This window comes from Manis pentadactyla, chromosome 1 (assembly GCF_030020395.1).
Source record: "Manis pentadactyla isolate mManPen7 chromosome 1, mManPen7.hap1, whole genome shotgun sequence".
NCBI classification, from domain to species: Eukaryota; Metazoa; Chordata; class Mammalia; order Pholidota; family Manidae; genus Manis; species Manis pentadactyla.
Window position 1 is genome coordinate 67,303,330 of NC_080019.1, and position 20,101 is coordinate 67,323,430.

The 20,101-nt window shown below is 44.0% G+C and overlaps 1 protein-coding gene across 3 annotated transcripts in view; it reads right to left on the bottom strand.

Moving 5' to 3' along the window:
- Positions 1–2,620: 2,620 nt before the first annotated feature.
- IL20RB (interleukin 20 receptor subunit beta) overlaps positions 2,621–20,101 on the bottom strand; it is a 39,994-nt gene continuing 22,513 nt past the window's right edge. Inside the window, exons 6-8 of one of the 3 annotated variants that reach the window (XR_008996313.1) lie at positions 10,635–10,777; positions 4,844–5,030; positions 4,176–4,311 (exon numbers count right to left, since the gene is read on the bottom strand). Coding sequence is in view for 2 of the 3 variants with exons in the window: in XM_036877340.2 (XP_036733235.2) it covers positions 4,204–4,311; positions 10,635–10,777 (251 nt within the window). In the remaining variant the exon portion in view is untranslated. The other 2 variants (XM_036877340.2, XM_057498053.1) reach the window with 2 other exon arrangements.

Consider the following 20,101-nt stretch of genomic DNA (forward strand, 5'->3'; position numbering starts at 1 on the left):
ACGATTTTTTAAATGAGTTGTTAGCCAAAGAAAAGGGTGGGCCCCACCTCCTGCATATCCCATCCTCTGGCCACCACTACCACGCATATCCAGAACCCAGGCTTTTTGCTTTTAGGTAACACGTTTAGAACCACACCTCATACCCAAGCTGCTACTTTTCAATCCTTCAGTTTGAGATTTGTCTTTGTCATGCCAAAAGTAAAGTTCTCCTTCAGAATTTAAAATTTTGTTAAGAAAAAGGAAGGCTGGAAAGGAGGAAGGAAGAAGGAAGGAAAAGGAGTAGGAGAAGGAGAAAAGAAGGCAGGCAATAAATCCTTTTATCTGACAAAGAGGTTATCTCATACATTAAAGCTGAAGCGCTTACAGTTACACATATTTACATTCAGCATCTATCTGCTGCCATCTGCTAACTTAAAACTTCTCATTTAAAATACAGTGATTCTTTCAGCCCACTGGCCATCCATAATCCGGCCTTCATCTTGGACAGGGAGCTATTCAATTCTAACCCATTGCAATTGGAAGACTCACAGGTGAAGGAGAGATGGTAGAGTTAACTTCCATGAAATGGGCCTCAGCTGGGAAAGCCCTTGGCCTGGGTAGTGCAGGTGGGGTGACACCAGAGGGCCCTGGTTCTGGGGTGTGGTGTCCTGGGGCTAGAAACCCAAGATGGTGGCTGCAGGCTTCATCTTACCATGGAATCCGGAGACTGTGGCCACTTCACAGATGCACGGTTTCAAGCACAGGAGCGAAATAGAGAGTTTATTGAGCTTTGGACAAGTACACATTTGTCCAACAGCCAGATTTTTTAAGGTGATTTTTTTAAAACTTTCCCTAGTGGGGTCTGACGGAGGGCCCAGGGCCACATAACTCTTCCTGAGGAGGAGGGCTGTGCTTTGCCCTGGGGGCTTTTTTGCAGGAGCTGAGGAAGGCCTCTGCTCAGTTTTTTCCTCTAAGGTCCTTAACGGACTCCTACAACCTCTTCTGGGTTTGCAGCCGGTCACTGAGGGAAGCAGAAGGGCTGGGTCTTCGTTTTGGGGGCCTCCTGCTCCCACATGTGGGAGCTCCCACCTCTGGCAAGGAGGGGTTCTTCTAGGCCTTTTCGTTAGATGCTTGAGGACCTGAGAGTCCCAGGAACCAGCAAGAGAAGACTGTAATTTGGGGTCACCTCTCATGTACCAGTTCCGAATTTCACAGACTGGGCCCACAATGTTTAACATGACTCAGTCCTCGGGAACAGGGGCCTGAGGAGCACCTCCTGGAGGTCAGTCTACCCAGGGATAGGCTAGAAATCGGGACACACGGGAACAAGTCCCAAAGCACTCCCAGAGGTAGGGAAGGGCAACAGAGGGAAGACTACAGACGGGAGAGGTGGGGACCGGGGCGCAGCCTGGAGGGAGGGCCGCATGGCAGCGTGAAGCCCCTACAACCTGCTGGAGATGGAACACGAGGAAAGACGGGGGCCACGAAACTCTGAATCCACTAATGACAGTGGAGGTGTTAGGGGCCGAGCCTGGGGAAGTCTGTAAATGAGTTCCCATGCTAGGAAACTTGTCTGAGCTTTTCCCTTCTCCGTCCAGGAAGCTCAGGACAGGTCGCTGAGAACGGGAACACAAGGAATTTTCCAGCACTGAACACAAGGTGGCACCAGACACCTGTGGACTTAATGAGGTCCCCCTCCAGGTGGGCTCCAAGTTCCCTGAGCGGATCGAGAGTCAGGCCAAAGGAAACGAAGCAAAGCACCCACGGAGAGACAGCCTAAAGATAAAACAGGGCACCAGAAAATAAGGAGGTAAATCTCTTTTTTAAGAGACAGGAAGGAGTAGCACAGAGACTAGACAGACAGAATCTACAAAACCTCTGCAAAAGGAAAATAATGGAACATTGCTACTGAAACTGGAGATGGGTAAGTGTGGAGAGCAGCCGGTGAGGACACGGATGCAGGGGTTCAGGTCGGGGAGGGTCGTGGCTTGGGCCAAAGATTGGTGGTGATGGAGAAAAACGCCTCTGATGCATTTATTTACATTTACTAGTTTACATTTACTAGTATTCTTCATTGATACAGTGATTTAACAAGCCCAACACGACCGAATGACTCAGTAGAAATGCATTCTATTCTTTGAGAATTCATTGTATTAGCTTTTACTCTTTTTGTAGTATCATTATAGACTCACGACACTTCAGATTTATTGTGTCAATGGATGTCAGCCAATATTCTCCATTGGATGCTCACATTGTCCCAGCTTTGGCAAGTGGGAGCCTTTTTAGACTAATTCTTGTGAAGCATCCCAGTTGAAAGGGCTGAGTGATGGGGTAAATCAGTTGGAGAGGAGAAAAGGAGGCCAGGAGAGAGGGGATAACCAAATACTATCAGGAACTAGTCCAATGTCTGCTGCATTGCTGGGCCTCAGTAAATTTTGGGGACGAAGGCAGACAACAAAATCATTGAGAGAAATTTCTACATACCTATATTTGCCAGCAATAATGGAGGGACACTAGGACAAATTATAGGAGGGACTCAAGCACAGGGAAATCAGAGGCTATTTCTGGGTTCTGGGTCCAGGCAAGTGACAGAGGAACAACTGACTCAGGGTGAGGGGCAAGGAAGAGTGGTGGTTAAGAATGGTGTATGACTTTATGGTCTTTATTTTTACAAACTGAAAATGTTTTTCCAGTTTAGGCCAAATTAAAATTAACACATACTCTTCATGAAAGAGTCTAGCAACACAGAAGCATACAAACTGGTACAGAGGAAAAGATCTTCAGCCTCTCATCCTCCTGCAGGGAGCCCACTTGGTGCAGAGAGCCTTTATTTTGTAGGGGAGATACCTGGCAAAGCACAGCCCCACCTCTGGGCCGCCTAGAAGGGCTGCAGGAAGTGGGCTGAGAACAAACAAGCTTGGTGGTTCCGGAGCTGGGAGAGGGGCTCAGAAGGGGGGCACAGGCCTTGCCCATCAATTTCTTCACTCCTCCGGAAACATCGCCGCTCTGTTTATTCTCTGATGCTGACTCTTTTCCTCTCCTGGTGGGGAGGAGGCTTCCGGAAGTGGGCCCTGGATGAACCTGCAGAGAGGGGCTGAGGACACCCTGGGTGAGCTGTCTTAAGGAAAAGCAGTCCCCCCAAGGGGCTGCCCATAGGGTGAGGCCTTCAGGAAGACCCAGGAGCACCCTGCCCAGGTGAGGCTTTAGCCAGCTGCCTTAGTCAGGATCCTCAGGCAACCAGGGCCTGTCCCTCACTCTTCTCCTGCCCCAAGCCTTCCTGGGGGCATCCCCACAACTCTGGCCAAAGTGGTCTTCAGGGGCCTTTCTGGACTCAAGTTTGAAGATGTAATTAGAACTCCGAAGACCTTTTTTTTGGAAGAAACCAAATACATTATCCAAGGTGACCCCTTTTGATTTTAATTCCAGACTTTAACAACTCTACAGGGAAAAGGAACATAGCAAACATCTGTCTGCATTCTCTAATCATACATATACCTTTACCTGCTGTTCTCAGTGTGTACACACTACCCACCCTTTAGTGTATTTCATGTACCCACCCACAGTATTTGTGCACATCACAAATGTCCCATTTTTCAGGTGGACCATGGCCTCCCTCCAAGCCATGGACTGTAGAGCTGGGCTGAGCCATTCAGCCCTGCACAGACATTTGGCTTGAAGTGAAATCAGAGCTGCTGTACCCATCCTTCCTTCCCTCTTCAAGCTTTCCTCCAGAAAAGTGGGCTCTCCAAGCCAGCTGGTGTACAGAGGCGCCATCATTCTTGTTCCATATTTACATATTGCTCTTCAAAAAAGTTGAACCAGTTGCAAGTTGCAATGTACAGTGTCACCAGTTTCCCTATGGCTCTGCAAGTGCTGGAGATATAAATACATATATATAAACTTAACGGCTGCAGTGATCCCCTCATTTTATAGATGAGGCAACGGAGGACCAGAGAAACTAAGTCACCTTCCCCGAGGTCGTTCAGCTGGGGAATGGCAGACAGATCCATCTCTGGAGGTCGCATCTCCTGACCCCCACTCAGTGCCCTGTCTGCCAGACCTCTCTGCCTCGGACAGCTGCTTCTAGGCCTGGACAGAGCAGGCTCCTTTTGCTCATCTTGTCCTTTGTCCATGAAAGGAAACAGATGCATAGCCTCTCCCGTCGTAGCATCTGTGCCACGCGGACCCGACTCTCAGCTTCAGCCCGGCCCTCTGCTGCGCCTGCTAGATCCAGGGCCTGAGGAGTTCCTCAGAAGACAGCACGGCTGTGGCGCAGACCTCCACCTCTTCCTTTCGGCAGCTGATTAACTTCTGAGGTGAACTGGTTATTTTCTGAAGAATAATTTTCATTAATATTAATTAGAGATGAATAGGAATAATAAAGTAGCAGTAGTATCTGTTATAGAGAATATCACAAAAGCCCAACTGTTTGATTAATTAATTTCCAAGCAGCAAAAAAGCCCAAAGACTACTGTTACCCCCAGATCAGGGACTTCCCACCTTCACTCCCCCAGCTCCCTGTTCATGCCCAGCAGACCTCTGGCTGCCCTGCTCTGACCATGCTCGTCTCGCTGGGACTTGGCCTAACAAAAGCCCAGAATGTAATTCTGTCTGGTTAAGAAAAATCTGACCTTCCAGCAGAGAGCTCTGAAAATAATGACTGGTCTGCAGTGCTTTACACACAACACTTCACAGGGTGCCCAGTCCAGAAATGGCGCTCCATACACAGAAGGCCCTTCCCCACCTATATTTCATGTTCCTACCACCTTCTCCCCGTGTCCCCAATACAAAATCATAACTGGCTGTAAAAATGCAGACACCGTCTTCTCAGAGGGACAATCCCAACTGTTGCCAGCCTGCTCACCTGCCCAAATTCACTGGGTTTGTCTCCAATTATCTCCCCACAGCCCCTACCCTCATCACTCCAAAGAGTGGCACATAGGCACAGTGGGTTCCTCCACTTCAGCCCCCAGAGACATCGGCTTCATGCAGCCAGTTGCCCTTGATCCTTATTTGCAGAGAGAGGTGGCTACAGGGCTCACTCTTAATGTCTGTGTGCAGATAATGGGAAAGGACAGTGTATAAGCAGGGCTCACAGCATGGCATGTCAGTGGAGAGCCCACCATCAGCTCACTGTTGCTGGGCCCGTCAGATTCTCAGGACACTGGCTACCTAAGTCTGCAGTGGTTATACTGGAGTATTTTTGAAATTCTAGAGCAGCACTGTCCAGTGGAAATGTCATGTGAGCTACACCAGCAATTTTAAATTCTCTAGTAGCACATTTTAAAAAGTAAAAACAGGTGGAATTACATTTCATTTTTAAAGTAAAAATTTTATTTTTACTTTAAAAATAAAAATAATATTTCAACATGTGATCAATATGAAAATATTAATGAAACAGGTCTTTAAAATCCTTTGGGTATTTTATATTTTATATTTACAGCACATCTCACTGTGGACTAGCTACATTTCAAGTGCTTCATAGTCCTATACAGAAGGCAGCTACTGTATTAGACAGTGTAGCTTTAGAACATGAAAATAAAACAGCATAATCTCAGAATTTCAGAAGGTGTGAAGCTGTTGTCCCCCACAGGTTAGAACAAACTTTCAAGCAAAGTTCAGTTCATTTTTTTAATTTGAATTCGTTTTCAACATTTAAAAGTTAGGAGATTTCTCATAAAAGCCTGATTCCTGGTTTCTCATTTAAAACCTGGGGATCCGGTCACACTGGCTCCCAGTCCCTCTGGGCAGCGACCTGCTGGAGCTGAGAAGCAGCTGCTTTCTTTAGCTGGAACATATTCGCCATGGTCTCCACCCTCTCCCCTAGATTGAATTACATTCACTGTTCTGCGGATTCTTCTTTTGCTTTTGCTTCTTTAACTCTCTGGGCCCCAGTAGTAACTTGGCCCACAAACTCCTCTTTCTACAAAGAACACAAAGTCATATTTGGGATGGTCCATTGAAGAATGACTAAGTTGGGGCCATCTTTATGCTTGCTACCCACATTACAGAGGAATATGACAGCAAGAAGAGAAAGAATAAAGTGAGTCAGGGAAAGGAAAGGAAGACTCTTTAGCACAAATTCTCCATCCCATAAAGCAATTAGGGGTGAAAGACAAGGAAAATAAATTATATTTTTTAATAGGTACCTTACACTGCTATTTTAATATGACTTGCCTTGCATATATATATTTGCTTTAGACTATTACGTGGTGGCATAAATTTGAATGGAAAGAAATTCTTAATGGTATGTTTCAGGTACAACCATCACCAACCATGAAATTATAGATGTGGACATGAAATGTTACATCCAAACAGATAAATTAAACACAAACTCAATAGGCACTTTGAAGAATTGTCAAGGATTTCCACTTGGTAATTTTCCATAGTTTAATTGGAAAGATGTATGGATTTTGCAAGGATGGCTGGAAGTTGCTTTTTAATAGTTGGGAGAATTATCTATAACTAAGGCAAATGTTGAAGTGAAGCTAGGCTGTGCTAAAGTCAAGGCTGAGAGGGGGAGATGGCGGTGGAGATGTATAGCTCCAGAATCTGTTTGGGATTTAACAGATATTAGTGGTCTATTTTCACACAGCACTGTGGGAAATGCATATATGCAGACAAATTGTTCACTTTAAAAATCTAGAGAGAAACTCTCCTGAATATAGACATGAGCAACTTTTTCATGAACATATCTCCTCGGGCAAGGGAAACAAACACAAAAATGAACAAGTGGGACTATATCAAACTAAAAAGCTTCTGTACAGCAAAGGACACCATCAGGAGAACAAAAATGCATCCTACAGTATGGGAGAATATATTCATAAATGACATGTCCGATATAGGTTGACATCCAAAATATATAAAGAGCTCACACACCTCAACAAACAAAAAGCAAATAATACAATTAAAAAATGGGCAGAGGATCTGAACAGACACTTCTCCAAAGAAGAAATTCAGATGGCCAACAAGCACATGAAAAGATGCTCCACATCACTAATCATCAGAAAAATGCAAATTAAAACCACAATGAGATATCACCTCACACCAGTTAGGATGACCAACATTCAAAAGACAAACAACAACAAATGCTGGCTAGGATGTGGAGAAAGGGGAATCCTCCTACACTGCTGGTGGGAATGTAAATTAGTTCAACTATTATGGAAAGCAGTATGGAGGTTCCTCAAAAAACTCAAAATAGAAATACCATTTGACCTAGGAATTCCACTCCTAGGAATTTACCCTAAGAATACAAGTTCTCAGATTCAAAAAGACATGTGGACCCCTATGTTTACAGCACAACTTACAATAGCCAAGAAATGGAAGCAACCTAAGTGTCCATCAATAGATGAATGGATAAAGATGTGGTACATATACACAATGGAATATTATTCAGCCATAAGAAGAAAACAAATCCTACCATTTGCAACAACATGGATGGAGCTAGAGGGTATTATGCTCAGTGAAATAAGCCAGGTGGAGAAAGACAAGTACCACATGATTTCACTCATCTGTGGAGTACAACAACAAAGCAAAAACTGAAGGAACAAAACAGCAGCAGACTCACAGAACCCAAGAATGGACTAACAGTTACCAAAGAGAAAGGGACTGGGGAGGGTGGGTGGGAACGGAGGGATAAGGGGATCAAGAGGCATTATGATTAGCACACATAATGTAGGGGGGTCATGGGGAAGGCAGTATAGCACAGAGAAGACAAGTAGTAACTCTACAGCATCTTACTATGCTGACGGATAGTGACTGTAATGGGGTATGTGGGGGGGACTTGATAGTAGAGGGAATGTAGTAACCACAATGTTACTCATGTGAAACCTGAACATAAGATTGTATATCAATGATACTTTAATTTTAAAAAAAATCTAGAGAGAAACAGAATGAAAATTAAACACCTATGGAAAGGAATGCACAGAGGAACAGACACTGGAATGATGTGGGAAGGATGGAAAGGAGAAGAGAGAAGCAAAAGGTAGTCAGGGTAGGGGATGCATCCTCTGCGGATGAAGTTGAACATACTATCACAGAATATCCTTGTTTCTGGTCTCATCTAAGTTGTTTGATTTTTCCCAAAAGCTATATATTAGGGCTTGGCTTGTAATACATTAGGATTCCTAGGAGTTCTTGCCATTTGAGGGTTCTTGTGCCCCTGAAATTCCATAAGGAACTGACTTCACATGGTTCTTTCCCTGGCCCTTAGTCGGTTGCTCACTAACAAGACACTGGGTCTTGGAGGGATCCTAGTGCCCCTGATTCTGAGATAGGGGGCAGACTCTGCAGGGTGGCTGAAGGTAGGACCAGAAGAGGAAGTGGGGGAGCGTCCTCCTAGTGGAATGGCCTGTGGGTACAGGGTAAGTGCGGGCAATGGAGTTGAGGGGAAAACCACAAAGGGTGACTACCTGATGGAGTCCAGCTGAGGAGACTGAACTTTCCACCACAGGTGGAAAAGAGCCAGCACCTGTCTGAGCCAGGAATGGCCCCCGGCTACCACTGTCTTCATTGCACTGGCTCAGAGAACCCTCCTTTATTCAGGGTTTCACTTCTACTTATGGCAGAGGAGCACCAATCAAGCTAATCCTACAGATAACTTCAAAACTGATCAGAGTATAAAACCATCTCTCTTAGGTCACTGTAGAGCCACAGAAAGTTGACACTTGGAAGAAGAGAATGTCACCAGGTGAGTTTTCCTTATTTGATAGTTCCTTGTCTGCAGGCAAATTTCTCTGGGGGCTGTGAACAATGAAAGTCTTACTGGCTTGAAAAACCAGAAAACAGATCAGGGTGCAAACACAGAAGATAGAAAGTAAGAGGACCACTGTCAAGTGTGAATGAACTAAAATTTCCATTAAATGTCAGAGATTGGTGGAACAGGTTTATTAAAAAAAAATAAAGAAAAAAAGACCAATTATATGCTGCTACAAGAGACACATTTTAAATATGAGGACAAAGATTAAGTTCAAAGTAAAAATATGGAAAGAAGATACACCATACAAACAGTAAACAAAAAAGGGCTATACTGATATTAGGATAAGGAATATTGCCAGAAACAAAGAAGGAGATTTTATGATAATAAAAGACTCAATTACTCAAGAAGACATATCAGTCATAAATATGCATGCACCTAAAGCAGAGCTTCAAAATACATGAAGGAAAATTGAAATAAGAGGAAAAACAAACACATGCACACCCATGGTTGGAGATTTTGTCGTCTTTTTCTCTCAATAACTAATAGAACTATACCCAAAAATCTGACCAGGATTATCAAACATTTGGACCCAGTTGATATTTATAAGTCACTACCCCAACAACTACAGAATATATATCCCTCTATGCTTCAGGGAACTTTGAGCCCCTCAAGTTCTTGCTGAAGGGGAGCAAGGCCAGCACTGACCACTGTGTTTGATGTTTCATGTTTAGCGGTAAACCACTCAGTCATCAGTGTGGGCTGGTGGGGGAACCAACGAAAAAGTCTATCCATTCAGTAAGCATTATGGAAAAAGGGAAATGGAATGACTCAAGACATGGAAAGCCTAAAGGGTCTGGTGCTTAACTCTATACTAGTGTCAGAACCCAGAAGTACTGAGAGAAAATAAAACTTGCATCAGGATAAGAGGGTGGAGAGTGTCCTGAAGACTGGGATACACAGGGGAGGATTACACTGGGTTACACAGACAGGATTATTCCTCTTGTGCAGGGAGAACATGGTCGAGCTCTTGGGGCCATGCAGATGCCATAAGAATGACACCCTCCAGAGGGACTCCAGGCTGAGGAGGAGCTATGGGAATGTACAGTCTGCACGCGGTTCTGACTCTAGTTGCTTCTAAGAAGCTGACAGCTTACTCCCTCAGGTGACAGAGATGGGTTTGTTTTTTCCTGTTGTTGTGTGGGTTTGTTATTTTTGTGTGTGTACTGCTTTGTGTGTTGAGGTCTGGGGGCCCAGAAGGCAGCCGGATGGAATGTGGTGGGGGAGCGGGGCTGCTGGAGGCCTGCTCTGGCTTCCCTCCTGCCCTGGCATGGCCACACAGGGCCTCTCTGCCTCTCGCCACTGAAGAGACACACACCTGTGGGCCAGTGTCCATACGAGTAAGACAAGAATCCTGGGCTTTCAAGGGTAGGAAACAGGTGGGGACCCCGGACTTGAAGTCACTGGGCAGATCCAGACTGACCCCCACACACAGGCGAAGCAGAGTCCATGCCTCCAACTTTCACACACGTGCACTTCACCCTGAGAACCCGTGGCATACAGGTTGAATAAGGTGATATCAGAACATGTTACCAGATGCAGCTGCTGCTGTAATTATGGGAGGGGACCAAGAGTGCTCAGCAGGCCAGCCTGGAAGGGTACGAGTGCACATGACACCTGAAATGCCAGCACCCCGGGCTGGGTAACACACCCGCTCTCCTGGCCATGCGAGGTCCTGTGGGCAAGCAGTAGGGGCCTGCTGGGAGCCCGCATGAGGTCACTACGCTCTGAAGAAGGGAGGTCTCTCCCAGCCGCTATGATTAGAAGTGAAGTAGTGTAAGTGTTCTTCTTCCCTCTTTGTGCAAATACTTGTAAAGCCAGAAATGTGTGCCCATGCCCAGCTAAGGCCCAGTCTCCATCTGATCAGTGTCATGCTGAAAGGAGGTGAGAGCAGCATTACCAGGGTGTCGGGAAGCACCACCACGGGGCAACAGGAGTGGCGGAGCAGCCGGCCCATCTTCCAGATGGAGAGCAGCACAGCCACCAGGATCAGCAGGAAGCCAACAAACGCAAACAGGGCCAGCGCCAGCGGGAGGGGCTCTCCTGGAAAGGAAAAGAGAGGAACAGGTTTAGGAGACAACAGTGGCGATGAAACTGCCAGTCTGGGTCTCTCCCTCTGGGGTTGGCCCTTCACATTGGCCAAGACGCAGACGCCAACATTGTGAGATTTGATGTGTGCTGTAGTGACTAAAATTACCACCATTAAAAACATTTTTCTAGATTCCAGATTAATGCTTGGTTTCCAGAAAGCTCCAGGGAAGATTACAATCTTTTCTTGGGAAGGGGAACAGAGGAGCATCATCTGTGAAGCCATTGCTGTGCTAGCACATACCTTGGCACGGCCGCCAGGAGGAAGGCAGAGCGCCAGGCCTGGGGCAGGATGAGGGAGACTTGTCCAAAGAGAACAGCACAGAAGGGAGCTGGGCGGTAACTGAAAACAAAGTGTGTTTCACAATTTGCTCTTGGCATTGATTCATATTATGGAGGAAAATCCTGAGATCGGAAAACATCATATAATAACTATGATATATCGGGCCCCTGCTACGGTTCAGTGACTCACTCCAGGTCACACAGCTCGGGCTGGCTCCAAAGCCCAGGTGATTCTACTACGTAAATGTATCAGAAAGTGCTGAGTGTGACCATCTGGAGATACAGAAGGCGGCTGGGTTGTTTTCCTATCTCAATGTTCTACTTGACCTCAAGCAACTCATGAGCCCCCAGGGCCAAACCGCTCACCTGCCGTGTGAAAGGTGGCCCAGCGAGTGAGGCTGTGGAGGAGCTGGTGAACTCTCCTAAGCGGTTGGGCACCATACTTTGTTTCAATACTTTTGGAAAACATTTTGGCAGTATACATCAAGAAATAAACAAATGTTTGTACCCTTTCAACCCACTCCTGTGAGTGGATTCCAAAAAATAATTCCAGCCTAAAGCAGTTCATAGCAAACTCTGGATGAGAGCAGCAGCCTCATATCCAGCCTCCTCTCTGCCTGCAGTGGCATGCCTCCACCTCCAGGCAGGCTGTGGTCTATTTTCTTCATAGCAAGAACCACTAAGAGAAACCATCTCATTTGTTTACTTTTTGTACCCTGTATCCCCACGAGAGGGTCAGCTCCAGAGGGCAGGGACTTCTCTGCTATATCCCAGGGACGAGGCCAGAACTTGGCACATAGTCAATGCTCAAAAAGTATTCAGTGAATGAATCAATGAATCAATGAACATTATCTTCAAAAGCAAATGAAAATTGTCTAAAACATGGAAGTGATCTAAATACCCCTAAAATAGGGATGATTTAATATATTATGGGACATCAGCATGGTAGGTTAGGAATACAGCTATTAAAATGAGAATTAGGATATATATACAAGCTTGTTCACTACAGCATGGTTTATAGTGGCAAAAGACTGGAAAGCACAGAATATACCTGTTAACAGGAGGATGGTCACATATATTTTGGCTCATCCATGTATCTTCTTTAACAATGAGGTAGATCCATATGGACTGACATGGAAAGACATTCACAACATCACACTGAGTGAAGACAAGTGACGGACAGAATAGTAGGCACAGTACTGCCCCATGTGCACCTGCAAGTACTGGTATCACGCAATGACTGGAGGAATAAATGCACGAGTGCCAGAGGAAAGCTCCTGAGTGGTGTGGGGGAACGTGGAGAACATGTGCTTTACTTGACATTCTTCTGTGTTGTTTGAGATCTATAACAAGCTTGACTGATATGGCTTTAAAAGTAATATAAAATGGTAATCAGAAAATCTAGGAGAGGGGCGGAAGATGGCGGCGTGAGTAGAGCAGCGGAAATCTCCTCCCAAAACAACATATATCTATGAAAATATAACAAAGACAACCCTTCCTAGAATAAAGACCAGAGGACACAGGACAATATCCAGACCACATCCGCACCTGAGAGAACCCAGCGCCTCGCGAAGGGGGTAAGATACAAGCCCCGGCCCCGCGGGAGCCGAGCGCCCCTCCCCCCAGCTCCCGGCGGGAGAAGAGCAGGCAGAGCGGGAGGGAGACGGAGCCCAGGGCTGCCGAACACCCAGCCCCAGCCATCCGGGCCAGAGTGCAGGGCCCTCGATACTGGGAAAACAGGGCAGCAAGAACAGTGAGCAGGCACTGGAGGCTGGGCGACAGAGGACATAAGAAAAGCGCGCGACCATTTTTTTTTTTTTTTTGCTTTTTTGCTGCTTTGTTTTGGCGAGCGCTTTTTGGAAGTCTTAAAGGGACAGGGACCCCAATACTAGGGAAACAGGGCAGAAAGACCGGTGAGCAGAGGCCTGAGGCTGGCACCGGAGAATAAAGAAAAACGAACGACCACCTTTTTTTTTAATTAAAAATTTTTTTTTTTTTTAATTAAAAAAATTTTTTTTCTTGTTTTTTTTTGTGGTCGTTGTTTTGTTTTGGCGGGTGCTTTTTGGAAGTCTTAAAGGGGCAGGGCGGGTCAATTAATCCAGAGGTAGGGAATCCGGGATCTCTGGGCACCCTAACCCCTGGGCTGCAGGGAGCAGGGAGGCCCCTTACGGAGATAAATAGCCTCCCAGCAGCTCCTGCTCCAACGCGACTCCACCATTTTGGAGTAGCTGCCCGAGCCAGGCCACGCCCACAGCAACAGCGGAGATTAACTCCATAGCAGCTGGGCAGGAAGCAGAAACCCTGTCTGCGCGCAGCTGCGCAGCACAAGCCACTAGAGGCCGCTGTTCTCCCAGGAGAGGAGGGCCACAAACCAACAAGAAAGGAAGTCCTTCCAGCCGTCACTCGTCCCAGTTCTGCAGACTATTCCTATCACCATGAAAAGGCAAAGCTACAGGCAGACGAAGATCACAGAGACAACACCAGAGAAGGAGACAGACCTAACCAGTCTTCCTGACAAAGAATTCAAAATAAGAATCATAAACATGCTGACAGAGATGCAGAGAAATACGCAAGAAAAATGGGATGAAGTCCGGAAAGAGATCACAGATGCCAGAAAGGAGATCGCAGAAATGAAACAAACTCTGGAAGGGTTTATAAGCAGAATGGATAGAATGCAAGAGGCCATTGATGGAATTGAAATCAGAGAACAGGAACGCATAGAAGCTGACATAGAGAGAGACAAAAGGATCTCCAGGAATGAAACAATATTAAGAGAACTGTGTGACCAATCCAAAAGGAACAATATCCGTATTATAGGGGTCCCAGAAGAAGAAGACAGAGGAAAAGAGATGGAAAGTATCTTAGAAGAAATAATTGCTGAAAACTTCCCCACACTGGGGGAGGAAGTAATCAAACAGACCACGGAAATACACAGAACCCCCAACAGAAAGGATCCAAGAAGGGCAACACCAAGACACATAATAATTAAAATGGCAAAGATCAAGGACAAGGAAAGAGTGTTAAAGGCAGCTAGAGAGAAAAAGGTCACCTATAAAGGGAAACCCATTAGGCTAACGTCAGATTTCTCGACAGAAACCCTACAGGCCAGAAGAGAATGGCATGATATATTTAATACAATGAAACAGAAGGGCCTTGAACCAAGGATACTGTATCCAGCACGACTATCATTCAAATATGACGGTGGGATTAAACAATTCCCAGACAAACAAAAGCTGAGGGAATTTGCTTTCCACAAACCACCTCTACAGAACATCTTACATGGACTGCTCTAGATGGGAGCACTCCTAGAAGGAGCACAGCACAAAACACCCAACATATGAAGAATTGAGGAGGAGGAACAAGAAGGGAGAGAAGAAAAGAATCTCCAGACAGTGTATATAACAGCTCAATAAGCGAGCTAAGTTAGGCAGTAAGATACGAAAGAGGCTAACCTTGAACCTTTGGTAACACGAATTCAAAGCCTGCAATGGCAATAAGTACATATCTTTCAATAGTCACCCTAAATGTTAATGGGTTGAATGCACCAATCAAAAGACACAGAGTAACAGAATGGATAAAAAAGCAAGACCCATCTATATGCTCCTTACAAGAAACTCACCTCAAACCCAAAGACATGTACAGACTAAAAGTCAAGGGATGGAAAAACATATTTCAAGCAAACAACAGTGAGAAGAAAGCAGGGGTTGCAGTACTAATATCAGACAAAATAGACTTCAAAACAAAGAAAGTAACAAGAGATAAAGAAGGACACTACATAATGATAAAGGGCTCAGTCAAACAAGAGGATATAACCATTCTAAATATATATGCACCCAACACAGGAGGACCAGCATATGTGAAACAAATACTAACAGAACTAAAGGGGGATATAGACTGCAATGCATTCATTCTAGGAGACTTCAACACACCACTCACCCCAAAGGATAGATCCACTGGGCAGAAAATAAGTAAGTACACGGAAGCACTGAACAACACAGTAGAGCAGATGGACCTAATAGACATCTATAGAACTCTACATCCAAAAGCAGCAGGATATACATTCTTCTCAAGTGCACATGGAACATTCTCCAGAATAGACCACATACTAGGCCACAAAAAGAGCCTCAGAAAATTCCAAAAGATTGAAATCCTACCAACCAACTTTTCAGACCACAAAGGCATAAAACTAGAAATAAACTGTACAAAGAAAGCAAAGAGGCTCACAAACACATGGAGGCTTAACAACACGCTCCTAAATAATCAATGGATCAATGACCAAATCAAAATGGAGATCCAGCAATATATGGAAACAAATGACAACAACAACACTAAGCCCCAACTTCTGTGGGACACAGCAAAAGCAGTCTTAAGAGGAAAGTATATAGCAATCCAAGCATATTTTAAAAAGGAAGAGCAATCCCAAATGAATGGTCTAATGTCACAATTATCAAAATTGGAAAAAGAAGAACAGATGAGGCCTAAGGTCAGCAGAAGGAGGGACATAATAAAGATCAGAGAAGAAATAAATAAAATTGAGAAGAATAAAACAATAGCAAAAAATCAATGAAACCAAGAGCTGGTTCTTCGAGAAAATAAACAAAATAGATAAGCCTCTAGCCAGACTTATTAAGAAGAAAAGAGAGTCAACACAAATCAACAGTATCAGAAACGAGAAAGGAAAAATCATGACGGACCCCACGGAAATGCAAAGAATTATTGGAGAATACTATGAAAACCTATATGCTAACAAGCTGGGAAACCTAGGAAAAATGGACAACTTCCTAGAAAAATATAACCTTCCAAGATTGACCCAGGAAGAAACAGAAAATCTAAACAGACCAATTACCAGCAACGAAATTGAAGAGGTAATCAAAAAACTACCAAAGAACAAAACCCCCGGGCCAGATGGATTTACCTCGGAATTTTATCAGACATACAGGGAAGACATAATACCCATTCTCCTTAAAGTCTTCCAAAAAATAGAGGAGGAGGGGATACTCCCAAACTCATTCTATGAAGCTAACATCACCCTAATACCAAAACCAGGCAAAGACCCCACCAAAAAAGAAAACTACAGACCAATATCCCTGATGAACGTAGATGCAAAAATACTCAACAAAATATTAGCAAACCGAATTCAAAAATACATCAAAAGGATCATACACCATGACCAAGTGGGATTCATCCCAGGGATGCAAGGATGGTACAACATTCGAAAGTCCATCAACATCATCCACCACATCAACAAAAAGAAAGACAAAAACCACATGATCATCTCCATAGATGCTGAAAAAGCATTTGACAAAGTTCAACATCCATTCATGTTAAAAACTCTCAGCAAAATGGGAATAGAGGGCAAGTACCTCAACATAATAAAGGCCATCTATGATAAACCCACAGCCAACATTATATTGAACAGCGAGAAGCTGAAAGCATTTCCTCTGAGATCGGGAACTAGACAGGGATGCCCACTCTCTCCACTGTTATTTAACATAGTACTGGAGGTCCTAGCCACGGCAATCAGACAAAATAAAGAAATACAAGGAATCCAGATTGGTAAAGAAGAAGTTAAACTGTCACTATTTGCAGATGACATGATACTGTACATAAAAAACCCTAAAGACTCCACCCCAAAACTACTAGAACTGATATCGGAATACAGCAAAGTTGCAGGATACAAAATCAACACACAGAAATCTGTGGCTTTCCTATATACTAACAATGAACCAACAGAAAGAGAAATCAGGAAAACAACTCCATTCACAATTGCATCAAAAAAAATAAAATACCTAGGAATAAACCTAACCAAAGAAGTGAAAGACTTATACTCTGAAAACTACAAGTCACTCTTAAGAGAAATTAAAGGGGACACTAACAGATGGAAACTCATCCCATGCTCATGGCTAGGAAGAATCAATATCGTCAAAATGGCCATCCTGCCCAAAGCAATATACAGATTTGATGCAATCCCTATGAAACTACCAGCAACATTCTTCAATGAACTGGAACAAATAATTCAAAAATTCATATGGAAACACCAAAGACCCCGAATAGCCAAAGCAATCCTGACAAAGAAGAATAAAGTAGGGGGGATCTCACTCCCCAACTTCAAGCTCTACTATAAAGCCATAGTAATCAAGACAATTTGGTACTGGCACAAGAGCAGAGCCACAGACCAATGGAACAGACAAGAGAATCCAGACATTAACCCAGACATATATGGTCAATTAATATTTGATAAAGGAGCCATGGACATACAATGGCGAAATGACAGTCTCTTCAACAGGTGGTGCTGGCAAAACTGGACAGCTACATGTAGGAGAATGAAACTGGACCATTGTCTAACCCCATATACAAAAGTAAACTCAAAATGGATCAAAGACCTGAATGTAAGCCATGAAACCATTAAACTCTTGGAAGAAAACATAGGCAAAAACCTCTTAGACATAAACATGAGTGACCTCTTCTTGAACATATCTCCCCGGGCAAGGAAAACAACAGCAAAAATGAGTAAGTGGGACTATATTAAGCTGAAAAGCTTCTGTACAGCAAAAGACACCATCAATAGAACAAGAAGGATCCCTACAGTATGGGAGAATATATTTGAAAATGACACATCCGATAAAGGCTTGACGTCCAGAATATATAAGGAGCTCTCACGCCTCAACAAACAAAAAACAAATAACCCAATTAAAAAATGGGCAGAGGAACTGAACAGACAGTTCTCCAAAAAAGAAATACAGATGGCCAACAGGCACATGAAAAGATGCTCCACATCGCTAATTATCAGAGAAATGCAAATTAAAACTACAATGAGGTATCACCTCACACCAGTAAGGATGGCTGCCATCCAAAAGACAAACAACAACAAATGTTGGCGAGGCTGTGGAGAAAGGGGAACCCTCCTACACTGCTGGTGGGAATGTAAGTTAGTTCAACCATTGTGGAAAGCAGTATGGAGGTACATCAAAATGCTCAAAACAGACTTACCATTTGACCCAGGAATTCCACTCCTAGGAATTTACCCTAAGAACGCAGCAATCAAGTTTGAGAAAGACAGATGCACCCCTATGTTTATTGCAGCACTATTTACAATAGCCAAGAATTGGAAGCAACCTAAATGTCCATCAGTAGATGAATGGATAAAGAAGATGTGGTGCATATACACAATGGAATACTACTCAGCCATAAGAAAAGGGCAAATCCAACCATTTGCAGCAACATGGATGGAGCTGGAGGGTATTATGCTCAGTGAAACAAGCCAAGCGGAGAAAGAGAAATACCAAATGATTTCACTTATCTGTGGAATATAAGAACAAAGGAAAAACTGAAGGAACAAAACAGCAGCAGAATCACAGAACTCAAGAATGGACTAACAGGTACCAAAGGGAAAGGGACTGGGGAGGATGGGTGGGTAGGGAGGGATAAGGGGGGGAGAAGTAGGGGGGTATTAAGATTAACATGCATGGGGGGGGTAGGAGAAAAGGGAGGGCTGTACAACACAGAGAAGGCAAGTAGTGATTCTACAACATTTTGCTATGCTGATGGACAGTGACTGTAAAGGGGTTTATAGGGGAGACCTGGTATAGGGGAGAGCCTAGTAAACATAATATTCGTCATGTAAGTGTAGATTAGTGATACCAAAAACAAAGCAAAAAAAAAAAAAAAGGGCAGTTCCTGTGTGGTAACCTCCAACGAGTTCTACACAAGGGTATAAAGGGCATATAAAAGTGTAGGCAAAGGGTCTGTTTGTGTTTATACAGAGGATCAAAGCCTAATTGGGCTACCCTGAAAATGAACTAAGATACGATATGAAAAAGAACTTCCAACATCTGCACTCTCTGGAAGACTCATGCCAGAAGATGATCATCAAAAAACCCCAACAAAGATCCACACACTGCTACAGCTGTAGATGCACTCATCCCACCAGCTCCTGGACTTGCCATGGGAATGAAAGAGATATCTAAGCTGGCCTGTGCATACAGTAAAACAACAAAATTGGACTGGATCTATACTGTTGGAACTCAACCAAGAATTTGGAGAAGTGCAAATTGTAGCGCTCCAAAGTCTTACAACTACAAACTATTTACTGTTAAAAGAACATATGGCATGTGAACAGTCCCCAGGAATGGGTTGTTTTAATTTGTCTGATTTCTCTCAGACTGTTCAAGTTCAGTTGGACAATATCCACCATATCATAGATAAGTTTTCACAAATGCCTAAGGTGCCTAACTGGTTTTCTTGGTTTCACTGCAGATGGCTGGTAATTACAGATATGCTTTGGTTATGTAACTATACTCCTATTATGTTAATGTGTGTGTGCAATTTAAGTAGTAGCTTAAAACCTATACATGCTGAAGTTACTCTACAAGAAGATATGTCAAAGAAATAATCAATCTTCCCATGTTTTCTTCCGCCTGCTACTTCTATAGCTTTTCTTCTTCCTTCCTAATTACAACCCTTAAATAGAATTCGTGCCTCATATCAAATTTACCGAGTATCATAATTCTTCCAAGTGGTAAAGATACCTCAAGACAAATGCTGGGCATAGAAGCCACAGGGCATAAATATGCAAAGAAGTAAAAAGCTAACTTTTTCAAACAATAAGGCTTCTCTCTCACTTACCAACTTCACATTTCCCTGTATGGCCCCGGAAGATGACTGGTTAGCCAGAGACGGGTAAGATTCCTCAAGGGAGGAACAACCTAAGACAGGCACAGTCGCAGGGGGGCCATCAGGTGAGAAATTGGGGATCAACAGAGGTGAGGCTTAGAACCTCACCCCCCGTTCTGAGAGAAATCTTCTGCATACGTGGATGTTTTATTGCCCTTGTTTAGCTTGGATTAACACATAGTCTACAGGCACACACCTGATCATCTACATTTGCTCTCTTACAACACTAAACTATGTTTTCTACCTTTATCTTGTATCTACCTACCACTTCAGCATTTTATTAAAAATAATAATAATAAAGAGAGAAATGTGGTATCCACATAT